We start from the raw sequence: 11,296 nt of genomic DNA, 5'->3' as shown, positions 1-11,296 counted from the left end.
CTCAGTGAGACGCATTTAAAAAGCAGAACTCAGTTGGCAAATCTGTGGCTTTCATTTTAAAAATATTTGAACCAATAAATGCAAAAAAATAAATAAATAAATAAATTCGTAAAGAAAAAAATTCCAGCGTTATTGTTCTCACCTTTTGAAGTTATCCTCCTTTTTAAAAACAGTCTTACTAACTTTAGGTTTCGGACGTGTTGTTGACGTTTCACAGACAGAAATATAGAAATAATCAGCGAGAAAGAGCGAGCCCTCTAATAATAAACAGAAATCAATTTGTCTTCATTAGGGGCAGAAAAGAAAGTGCGCACAACCTGCTCATTTTCTTTGCGCAAGGATGAGGGTTTAATTGGGGCAAATAATTAGCCTGAACCTCTCGCTCTCTGTGCGGCCTTCATTGCTAAAAACGCGTCCAAAACAACCTTGCCAGCACACTGACGCGATTTTTTTTTTTTTTTTTTTTAACTACCCCCTCCTTCCTTTTGATATTGCCCCGGAGCAGAAACGCATTAAACACACACACACACTTACATGTGACCCCCTAACCTGGCCCCACCTACGTAATTACCGCATCAGAGGCGGTGAAATTCCTGCAGGATATTTTGGAGAAACCAACTCGGGGCGCAGGAGTAATTATCACGCCATTACAGCGCTGCGTTCAATTACGCCTCGATCAGCTGTCTCCCGGCTTACTGTTTGGACTGTTTGGTGAAGGAGGTTAACTTTAAAAAAAAAAAAAAAAAAAAATATATATATATATATATATATATATATAATTATTATTTTATTTTAAAAGACACTTTGCTTCCCTAAAGCAAGGAGAGATGTCAGCATTTCAATTTAAAGGCAGACACTGAGAGGATTAAACGGCTGCTCTCTAAAATGGAAATGCAAGCCTACACGGCATTCACGGCTTGTTTTAATTATGGCCTAATTTGCATTTACCCCCGTTATAATTAGGGGATGGGGGTGGGGGGGACGAAAATCAACAAGCTTTTAAATAAAAGTGTGACTAGTTCAAATAAGAGAAAACAGCAGTGTCGAGTTTGTAATTTGATGGTGTACAAAAAGAAAGTTGACTCCCTGTTGGGAATCAAAGTGAGACAAGGAAAAATAAAATATGACTTAACGGATCTTTATTGGATGAACATGTATGTAAGGGTGGTCGCCTTTAAAGATACATTCAACATCTCACTGTCATTTTTGGAGCTATAAATCCACATTTTCCTCTCCTCCCCCAGAAGAGTTAAAATAATAATAATAATAATAATAAAAAGCTTTGACTCCAATAACAAGCCAAGTGCTGCGGTTCAAACATGTCCCAGAGAGGTGGTCTGCTTTGAAAACGTGGAGGCTAGAATAATAATTATAATAATAATATCTGGAAAAAAGAAAATGTCCCAGAATAGTTTCTGCATCTATAGTTTAGATTTAGAGTTTTCACCAAGACATTTCAAATTTTGCTGAGTAAAACAAGGTGGATATAAAAGCTGAACTTTATGGCCAATTTGTTCTCTTTGGAATATTTGGGAAGATTTACATACAGTTTCTTTTTTTTTTCTTCTTTCTTTCTTTCAAAGTGGTAATAAACAATTTTAAATCCAGAAAAGAAAAAACAACAACTAAACATGGTCACTGTAACTGACCCAAATACATATTTACATATTTCAGCTCCTGTGCGCAGCTGACTAAAAATCTCTGTCATCCTAAAATAACAAATTCCAGAAAATAATAAAAACTATACAGGACTCGATGGAGGTAAAGAGGGCACGGCAGGCAGTTCCCGTCGGTGCACCAGAGGGGAAAATATTCCTCCCATCCAGAGAGCTGGTGGTCAAAGGAGTTTGGTTGAAATGACTCTTGGAAAAACAGTTTTGTTAAGCTTATCCCAAGGAGGGGTGTCTTTAAAAAAAACCCTTTTTCTTCATCTTCAGGAAATCTGCTCCTGATGCTTTCTCTTTACAGGTCTGTCTTTTTCTTTCTTTTTTTTTTCTTAAACTTTGAAACAGGACGAGCGGGAGAAGGAAGTCCGATTCTTGAGCATTCCTGCTGCTATCTTGTTGTCTTATGGTTCATAAACTCTTTTGTCTTTTTAAAAAACAAGCAGTAAGCTAATCTGGAAAATAAAAGAGAGCAGACAAGCAGGGCGGGCAGTGGCGGGTGGGTGGGGAAGAAAGCCTGATCACAAGACTTGGAACCTCCAGGACGCCTGGTCTTTGTAGTCCAAGCAGTCTGTGGTGTTAAAGTTGAGCTTCCATGAAGACGCGGCAGTCTGCTCTTTGTAATCCAGGCAGTCGGAGGAGTTGAAGGCCAGGCCGGAGCCGCCGTACGCCTGGTGGTGGTGGTGATGGTGGTGGTGGCCTGACGACTGGGAGATGTGGTGGTGCGGGTGGCCAGACATAGATGAGGCCGTCATGGGGCTGAGCTGGTGCGGGTGGTGATGGGAGTGCATGGGGGCTAGGTAGGAGCCGCAGTCCACGCCGCTAAAGTAGGAGCTGGAAGGGGTGGGGTAGCCCTGGCCATAGCCCGGCGTCTGGTTGTAGGACATGGGGTAGGAGGTGGCAGCTGCAGCGGAGCCTGACATGGAACGCTGCATACAGGAGGCATTAGATGGGGGCCCGGGCTCAGGGAGCGGGGCCACGGCAGGAGCCGGAGCGTTTCCGGGGGAGATAGCGGGGCTCCATATAGAGGAGACGGTGCTGATGGAGGTAGAGGTGCTGCTGAGTGCCGCTGGGCCCGTGTGATTGGTAGACGAGGATGAAGAGGAGGAAGAGCCCGTGCTGGAGACAGCAGGAGGTGTAAACTGGCCGCTGCTTTCGGATCCAGTACTCTCCCGGGCCGGAGAGGACTTCTTCTTGGGCGGCCGGGCTTTGGCACTGCTGCCGCTTTGCTGCTGCTGGCGACACTTGGCCCTCCGGTTCTTGAACCACACCTACAACCACAAACACCAGCCAGGAGTTAGCAACCCTACACGACACCGGCCTCAGCATTTCAGGAAAAAAAAGAACCTTCTGGGCCATGGTGGGAGTACATTATGGAGGAAAATTGGGGGTTATTAGCCATCAAGGTTCATTTCCACCCCGGCCCCTTGGCTTGGACCAGCCAGGGGTCTAATTTCATACCTGGTAGACGGGTCTAAGATAACAGGCTATTGAGTTTCACCACACAGTAGAGTAACTCTAGAGCACAGAGAGGGTATGATTGTGTAGAGCATTTTGCTTTACACACATTCTGAAAATAACTCGAATTGTGCCTTGGTTTTCCCCTAATGTCTTTCGAGGAGCAGTGTTTGTTCAATACTGGAGTACACAAGTAAGATGTTTGGAGTATATGCAGGTTTGAGTCTTGGTTTCTTCATATTTCAGATCAAATTACACGACCTGTACTTGAAGAGCATCAAAAATGAAAAAAATAAATACAATTTTTAAAAATAATTGAGTGATTCTGCTGTAAAATAATCTTTACTAAATTCAGTTTTGTTTGCATCAGCCTACCGGGGTCTATGATATCATTATTATTATTATTGTTATTATTGAAATTAAATGAAGTACTATGAGGTTTGTGTGACAGAAGAAAATGCCACACAAACCAGTGTACTGAGCCAAATACAAAACAAAAAAAGAAACAGAAAGGCAGCTACTAAATTTTACTTTACTGAGGAACTAATAAACAAACCAATGTGTGTAATTTTAATTACACTCGTTATCTGACCAGTATCGAGCCATCTGCATGATTTTTGCTGTCCTTTTCTTCTTAAAATCAGTGCATCACCGGGGTACATACAAGGTCTAAAGTTACCCAGGAATCACTCTTCATTTTCCCAATAATTGACTTAAATATTTGCGACTCTTTAAAATAAATGGTTAATATTTTATTAGCATGAAAACGGGGACATAAATCTACCAAAATCTAAGATATTTGCTTGTACAGTTTGTAGCTTGCTAGCTGGAGCGTTAACCGATAATTAACCTTTAATTCAGACGCAAATGACGTCATTAACAGTCCCTCAGGAGATAAGGGACAAAAATGTATTTAAATTACCGGTAGAGGTTTTTGAAAATAAAGAAAATAAACTCTTTAAATAAATTACTTTGAAGTTCATAAGAGTAAGTTGACATCTTCATTTGACTATTTTAACTAAATTTGCAGGTCTTCATTGTCCTACTTTTTAAAAATACGGTGAACCACACTAAAGACATTAACTTAATGTCAGTGGAAGCAGAGATTAAAATGCCTCTTTTTTTTACGTTTTATTTATTTTTGTACCTGGACTCTTGATTCAGGCAGGTTGATTTTCAGTGCGACCTCCTCCCGCATGAATATGTCCGGGTACCGGGTTTTGGCGAACAGAGCCTCCAGGACGTCGAGCTGGGAGCGGGTGAAGGTGGTTCGCTCCCGCCGCTGCTTCCTGGGAGTAGCTGCGGGAAAGAAAGGCGACACAGAGGGGAGAGAAAGACCGGAGAACCGCGTCAGTAACACGGAGGAAACCTGTAAATAATGTCGGTGAGTGGCAGCGACATGCAGGCCTGTCCTACTCTGCTGTTGGCTGAGCTCTGGGGATTAGAAAAGACTGATTGAAAAAATGTTTAGCCCAAATATAATGTACTTATTGTAATGATAATTATTATAATTTTCTTTAAATGAATTGTGTCTTTTTATTTATTGTTTTACGTTTACATTTTTATTGTGTGCACATTTTAAATTTGTTTTACCATTTTAACAGTGAAAACACGCAATTTTATTATTATTATTATTATTGTTATTATTATTATTATTAAAGTTTCTTGCTGTTTAACTCTAACCCCTTGATTTGGAGCTCATGTTTACTGCGCATGCCTCTGTCCAGGTGCACTATCATGCATGTATTTCTGTGTGTTAAAAGTGTGTGTGTGTGTGTGTGTGTGTGTGTGTGTGTTTGGAAGAGAGAGAGAGAGAGAGAGAGAGAGAGAATTTTTTTGGGGGGGGGGGGGGGGCTCCTACCTGGGTAGCCCACTGAGGGGTGCAGCAGGTCCATGGCAGCGCCACTGAGCCCCAGGCCGTTGACGCCATAGGGGGGCTGTTTGAGGTAGGACATCATGCTACAGGCGGTCACTGCTCCACCCAGCTCAGGCCAGCGGTTCAGTTTCCCCCGATGCTGCAGCTTGGCGGGTCAGGGGGCCGATTCCAGCTACTGCACGGAGAGAAGACACGGCAAACAAGTGAGAAGTTTGTGCGCCACCAAAAAACAAGATAAATCCCAACAAATCTCTTCCAGTTTCCACTCACTTCCCCCCCAACCCACGGTTAACTGAAAAACGCATTTATTTTCAAATAAATGAAGAAAATCATTCCATAAAAATCAGGAAACTAGGAAATCATAGTGTAGGAATTTAATTCAAGATCGACATAAACCTGTTAATTGGTGCAGAATACTGTGAACTTCTTTTTAAAAAACGTGTTCAGGATTATTTGATTACTTTTTAGGCTTAAGAGGGTCAAACGGCCCGAGACTCCAGCGCAGAGAGAGACGAATGCAAAGCTTTTATTCTGCAAAGCAGAATTTATCCACACTTTAAACCTGAAAGCTCCCCACAGCCTTTACGAAAGTTATAAAAGGAGAAACTAGATTTGCATTTTGTCTCGTGTGTGTCCACCTATAACAACGTTTATTTACAGCAGACCTGCACACTTATTCCAGCCCTCCAAAAAAATAATCACGCACGGGCACTCTTACTGCGATATAAACTACAAAAACGCGCGGGTAAACATTTCCGTAGTATTAATAATTCACATCAAAATAATCATCTGCCTTCTGTTTTTTGCGCTCACATATTTCTATTTGTTTTTTCAAACCTGCATTCAAAAAAAAAAAAAAACAAGTCCTAAGTTACGTGTATTTTTCATATAAATCTGGTTATTTCACACAACAAAAGCAAACTTATTAAAACTTATGAATAAAACGTGTGTGTAGGCCTGCACTTTCTCCCTCTGTGTCTCTTTCTCTCTCTCACACACACAGGCAGTTACAAAAAGCTAGATTATCGGTGTAGTTTGACAATCAATTTAAATATATATGTATATAACAAAAAATCTCTGTGTTCTGGCTCATTCTGTTTCTTTTGGGTCGTCAGACTTTGTGTGCGTTTTTGACCACAGCAGGACTCCTGTGGCTCTTCAGTCCTCGGCTGAGAATTTCTCAACCAGCTTCTGTTATTATATTTAAACCAGGCTGAGGATGTGAGGAGTCGATTTTAGTGCTTTGTTTTAAAGGTGCACAAAGTGAGGACCAAATCCAGCTGGAAAAAAGTTCAAATTTGTTTAATTTTGGGCTGTTACTGGATTAAAAAGATACATTTAGATTGTATTTTTATTAAAGCAACACTTCGATCTTCTTTACTTTTCGGCTCTTAAAAAAAGAAAAACAAAAGAGAGAGAGAAAAATTAATTAATAAATAAAACCCTGCATGATTTTATTTTTGTTTCTAGTAAAGTAAAGCTGGTTAAGTAAAGACGCAAACCTGAAGGAAAATAAGCAAAATTATATCTACATATTCAGCAGCTCCTAAAACATTTACACACAACCACACACACACACACACACACACACAAAGAGTCCGGGTGGAGAAACTAGTTTTTCACTCCTGCGTGCAGACTGATCTGAAGCTTAAAAACACGCAGCCCGGGAGTGTGAATTAAATTAGTGAGGTTATTTTAACAATGACCAAACCAAACCTCTGCGTGCCAAACGCGTATTCCAGCGGCTCTCTCTAAAAAAAAAAAACGAGCTTCCAGCTCAGCCAGGCCGGAGTGAAAAGGCGAGATCTCCGTGCAAATGAACTCAATTAGAATTTAGATTAGACCTCCGGGGAGAGAGAGCGTTTCAGAAGGGTCCTTATCAGCAAAATAAATTAACAAAAACCAAAAAAAAAAACAAGCCTCTCCAATTATCTGCTGAGCGCTTCAGAGTCTTTAATGGACAATTGCTCTTAATAAAAAAATAAAAATTTACAGGAATGGGAATATTAAAAAAAAAATCTACTCCGGAGGAAGTTGGCTCGATTTATCGGCTTCAAGATGAAGTCCTTGAAGGTGCTGAGTAATTGATATCTGCGCAAAAATTCAATATAAAAGTGCAGCGGTGCAAATTGAAATCAGGCGCGTGGTACAGGTTATTCAGCAAAAATGTTTCAGGTTTTAAAAAAAAAAATATATATATATATTAATATCTTTTTGTACTTTAGCTTCAGGGTTATTTCGTGAATGAACCGCGGCTCAGAGTTCCTCGGAACGAAAATGCGCACAAACCAGAAGATTGTGCGTAAAATCAGCGAAAGAAAACAGGAAACTTTACCTTGTTGTTCTCCTTCCCTTGTCCCGAGCGCTCGAACCACAAGAGGCGAGTAAAAATTATCCAGCTGCAGGAAGTCTGCGGGGCACAAAACTCGCGCAGCGGCCGCAGACTTTCTCAGAAACAAATATCAGTGCGCAAACCGAGCAGCATCACCAGCATCGCCGCGTCCTCGGTGCGGTTCCGGCCGTTTTTACAGCCAAATAAATCAAACTCATTTGCTTTCAGGGGGCTTGTCGTTGTCTGTCAGAGTGTTAAGGTGATTTCTAATGGAGATGGATGGAGATTGATCACCTTCTCTCCGCCCCGCGCCTCTATGAGCGGAGGATCACCTGCGGATCCGCCTCCTGTAGCCAATCAGTGAGGGCTAGCGAGCTGACGGACGGCGCAGGCGACCTATGGGCGAGCAGAGGCAGCCGGGGGGGAGCCCACTCCCACTCATCTCCCCCCACCACCCTTCCTCCTCCTCCTCTTCTCAGTCCCGGACCACAGGAACCACAGAGCGGTTTTAAAAAGATGGAAATGTTTCGTAGGCCTGCAGGAGAAGGTGCTTCAGTGGCTGCAGGCCTGCGCTCTGCTGTGCGTAAAAGAAGAATTTAGAAGGTGCTCTCACCTCACAGGAAGCCGTTATTTTATTGTTTGCATGCCGGGTATAGAGCATCTTTGCTGGGATTGTCAGCAAACTTTACTGCTGACTTTTCTCCACCTAAAATACATTTTCTGGCTTTTTGAAAAGACACCCCCCCCCAAAAAAAAAAACCCCAGACAAACAAACGCTTCAATGGCAAAGGTTACAAATCAAGATTCAGTAGAACTAGAAACCCGAGAAAACCCCCGCTGTAGTTTGGCAGTTAGTTCCTAAAAAACAAAACACACATTTACGACAAAAAGGCCTTCAGCCACATTTTTATCTACTGTCACCGTCACCGTTTGTTCCTCTGCCGTTTTTTAAACACAAACAAGTGGACACAGAACCATAAAACAGAGGATAGAAGTTAAAATTATCCATTTTGATTTTTATTGTGATGCCCCCTCCCCGCCTCCTCCCTTCTCTTTTTTTCTCTCCCCCGCACACACACACACACCAGTCTCATGAATATGAATGAGGTTTAATCCCCATTTAGAATTACATTTGAGGATGGTTGACGTAAAGTTTAATAGGGATAGACCTCCAACTCACTGCGGAGGAAAAAGAAGAATCCATAGAAGAAGAATCAGCAGCAGAAAGCTGCGGTCACTGAATTAAATCCTGTGTTGATGTTTTTAACGCGTTTTTAACTCTCCGCACTTAAAGAAAAACACTGCGTATGCTTTATGATTTGGCCTGAGTGGTACCGAGTGTCGGAGGGGGAGGGGGATGCCGCTTCTTATTCTCTGCAAAAACACAAACTTTTGTAAATGAGGCCCGAGCTGAAAGCGAGCTAATGCTCAAAAAGAGAGGGAGAGGGTGAGGGTGAGAGAGAGAGCAGGGATGGAACTTACATTTTTATGTGTGTGTGTGTGTGTGTGTGTGTGTGTGTGTGTGTGTAAGAGGAGGAGGAGTATCAAAGTGGAGGCCGATGGGACTTAAAAGTCATCGATGAGAGCACTTTGACAGAGAAACTTGCGCATCAAAAGTCTGCAGAGCACAATAATAATAATTAAAAAAATAATAATAATATGTAGGTTGTGTGCGTAGGCCTGCAGTGATGCTTGTTACAGACGCACCTGAACGCACCTTTCTGTGCAGGAATTAAGCCCGTCCGTGTTTTTACGCAGAGGCCAAAATCAAAGAGAAATCAGCCTCCCTTCAATCAAACGGGCCTGTGTGTGCAGAGAGGCGGCGGCCTAAAGTGGAAGTATTTGATTTGGGTTTCACGCACCTTTTATCCATTTTTTATTTCCACCACATCTGAAGTCCGAGCTGTCAGAGGGCCGACGAAGGCTCTGACCGAAATACCACCACCCCTCCTCTCCTCTCCTCTCCTCTCCTCTGCAGATGCACACACAGGCTCCGTTAAATTATGCAAAAAGGCCATTCAACAAATATGGCCCTCACAACACAAAAGAGACGGTTTATTCTGACATTTCCCCTGCATTGCTTTTTTCCTCTCCCCCTTCCATCCTCTCTCGATGTGAGTAAGACCCCGAGATAAACCCCTGAACAAGTATCAAGTTATCAAGTTGCACCAACCTTTTGTAATAAGAGTATTTTGTCTAATCCCAAATTGCAGTTGAATTTTCTTAATGCTGAGCTGGTAAAGCCTGGGATTAGGCGGCGAGGAGAGGAGGGGGAAAAGTTTTGTCCCTTCAGCCGGCAGGATTGGAAGCGGGGATCTGTGGGGATGTTGTCGGTGCTTATTAAAACGATGATGCATAAAACGGAGTGTTGTAGGAGCCTCGGCGCTGCACGCAGAGACCGCAGCTCCCTCAGGTGCAGCTTTTTTGGACGGCGGCGCGAGCGAGGGAAGTGAAAAACGCAGAGGCCGAGCGGCGCTCAGCACCTGTGAGGTGAGGCCAGGAGACTTCAAAGCTCAGGAGATAATCCATTCAGCTGAAGGATCCTCAGCTGCACAGCAGCGCCGAGCCACCGCCGCTTTTTTTTTTTTTTTACGCAGTGCGTCGCTCTTATTCAGCGAAAAAAGGAAAACGACTCCAAATAAATTTTCACTCCTTCTACTTCTGCTGGAGCGTTAAAGAAAGCCGGGCGATGCTGCGGAGGTAGGACAGGTCGGTTTCAACCGTTTTATTCTTAAAAAATGCAAAAACGTCAAATTAAAAACATGCAGTGATTTATTTAAAATGGTTTAAAGTCGTTTTCAGTGAAGTTGAAGTCTTTTAGAGGAAGTTAAAACTTTTAAAAGTTCAGTTTTACGCATGAATGATTGTGTAAGGACACAGCCTTTAAAATGCTGCATGTAAAATAATTTATAAGCAAAGTGTAAACGACAGGATGTGTGCATCATTTTAAAGATTTTTCTTCACACACACTCACACACACACACTCAGCACCGTTCAGGCTCTGCTCTTTTTTCCCCCAGATCACAGGCGCCCGCGATAAACGCGCTGCAATACAAAGTCAAACAAAGCGCCTCGGGGGACGCAGAGTGCGTAATGTGCGCGTACAGTCGGTCCCAAGCAGAGAAGAAACGAATCAGCAAATTAATTTGAAAGTATTAGAAAGGCCGGGGAGGACGTCTGCTGTCACAACCGATTTTCCTGCTTTAATCGGGGATGGGAGGCTGCCTGCAGGGACGGAGAGGAGGGTTAAACCGCAGACACTTTGTTCATCCGGAGCTTTTATTGCAGGAACATTTTCCACAGCTCATTTCAGTAAATTGGTGCAAATTAAAATGGACACTTTAAGAATTTAAGGGTGTGATTTTTTTTTCTACATCTTTGAAAATTAATACCAATTGTTGTGCCCCCCCCCCCCCCCTCCTCCGTGGTTGCGGGTGACCGAGCCTCTCCAGCTCTGCAGCCCGTCCTCAGCGCGCACAGGAGCGGCCCAGAGAGAGGTGTGAGAGAGGGGGAAAAACATCTGCTCGGTACAAAGTGATCTCTCTCATCTTCCTCGGAGGAACCTGCTCGACACCGACCTCACAGAAGAAAAGAAAAAACCCGCCAATTTTAATTTATAAACACGCGCACAGGTCGCAGGGGAATTGAACAGAGCGCCGAATAATAAACGCAACGCTCGCCGGTGGAGGCGGTGATACGGGCCACTTATGTGCGGGGGCTGCAGCCAAAGGCGTGCATTTCAATAACTTTTTAAATTATGTAAACAGAAAGAGCAGAAAAAACAGTTCAGATCGAGGATTGGAGATTTTTCTTTAAACTGGGAGGAAAAAATAAAAATATTTGGAACTGAGTTTTGAAAGTGCGTTTTGAAAAATAGAAAATTAGTAAAAAAAAAATTAAAAATAAAGATTTAAAAATCCACAGAGGCAGGGGTTAAAAAAAAAAAAGAGGCCATACAGCGTCTTG

The 11,296-nt window shown here is 42.8% G+C and overlaps 1 protein-coding gene across 1 annotated transcript; it reads right to left on the bottom strand.

Annotated features, from left to right (window-relative positions):
• Nucleotides 1-1,122: 1,122 nt before the first annotated feature.
• Nucleotides 1,123-7,741, bottom strand: otx1 (orthodenticle homeobox 1). Its single transcript, XM_003438333.5, has 4 exons — nt 7,334-7,741; nt 4,984-5,173; nt 4,270-4,421; nt 1,123-2,935 (listed from the first exon to the last, which is right to left on the bottom strand). The coding sequence occupies exons 2-4, from the start codon at nt 5,078-5,080 to the stop codon at nt 2,186-2,188; spliced, it is 999 nt and encodes a 332-aa protein (XP_003438381.1). The 5' UTR covers nt 5,081-5,173; nt 7,334-7,741; the 3' UTR covers nt 1,123-2,185.
• Between the last annotated feature and the right edge of the window lie 3,555 nt (nt 7,742-11,296).

Source organism: Oreochromis niloticus, linkage group LG13 (genome assembly GCF_001858045.2).
Source record: "Oreochromis niloticus isolate F11D_XX linkage group LG13, O_niloticus_UMD_NMBU, whole genome shotgun sequence".
NCBI classification, from domain to species: Eukaryota; Metazoa; Chordata; class Actinopteri; order Cichliformes; family Cichlidae; genus Oreochromis; species Oreochromis niloticus.
Note: the sequence above shows the minus strand (reverse complement) of the source record. Positions and strands in the feature narration are given on the sequence as shown.

Coding starts and splice junctions, on each gene's coding strand:
- otx1 (XM_003438333.5), bottom strand. CDS start 5,080: ATGATGTCCTACCTCAAACAGCCCCCCTATGGCGTCAACGGCCTGGGG. Junction 4,422..4,983: donor CCCCTCAGTGGGCTACCCAG/GTAGGAGCCCCC, acceptor TCTTTCCCGCAG/CTACTCCCAGGAAGCAGCGG. Junction 2,936..4,269: donor TGCCTGAATCAAGAGTCCAG/GTACAAAAATAA, acceptor TTGTGGTTGTAG/GTGTGGTTCAAGAACCGGAG.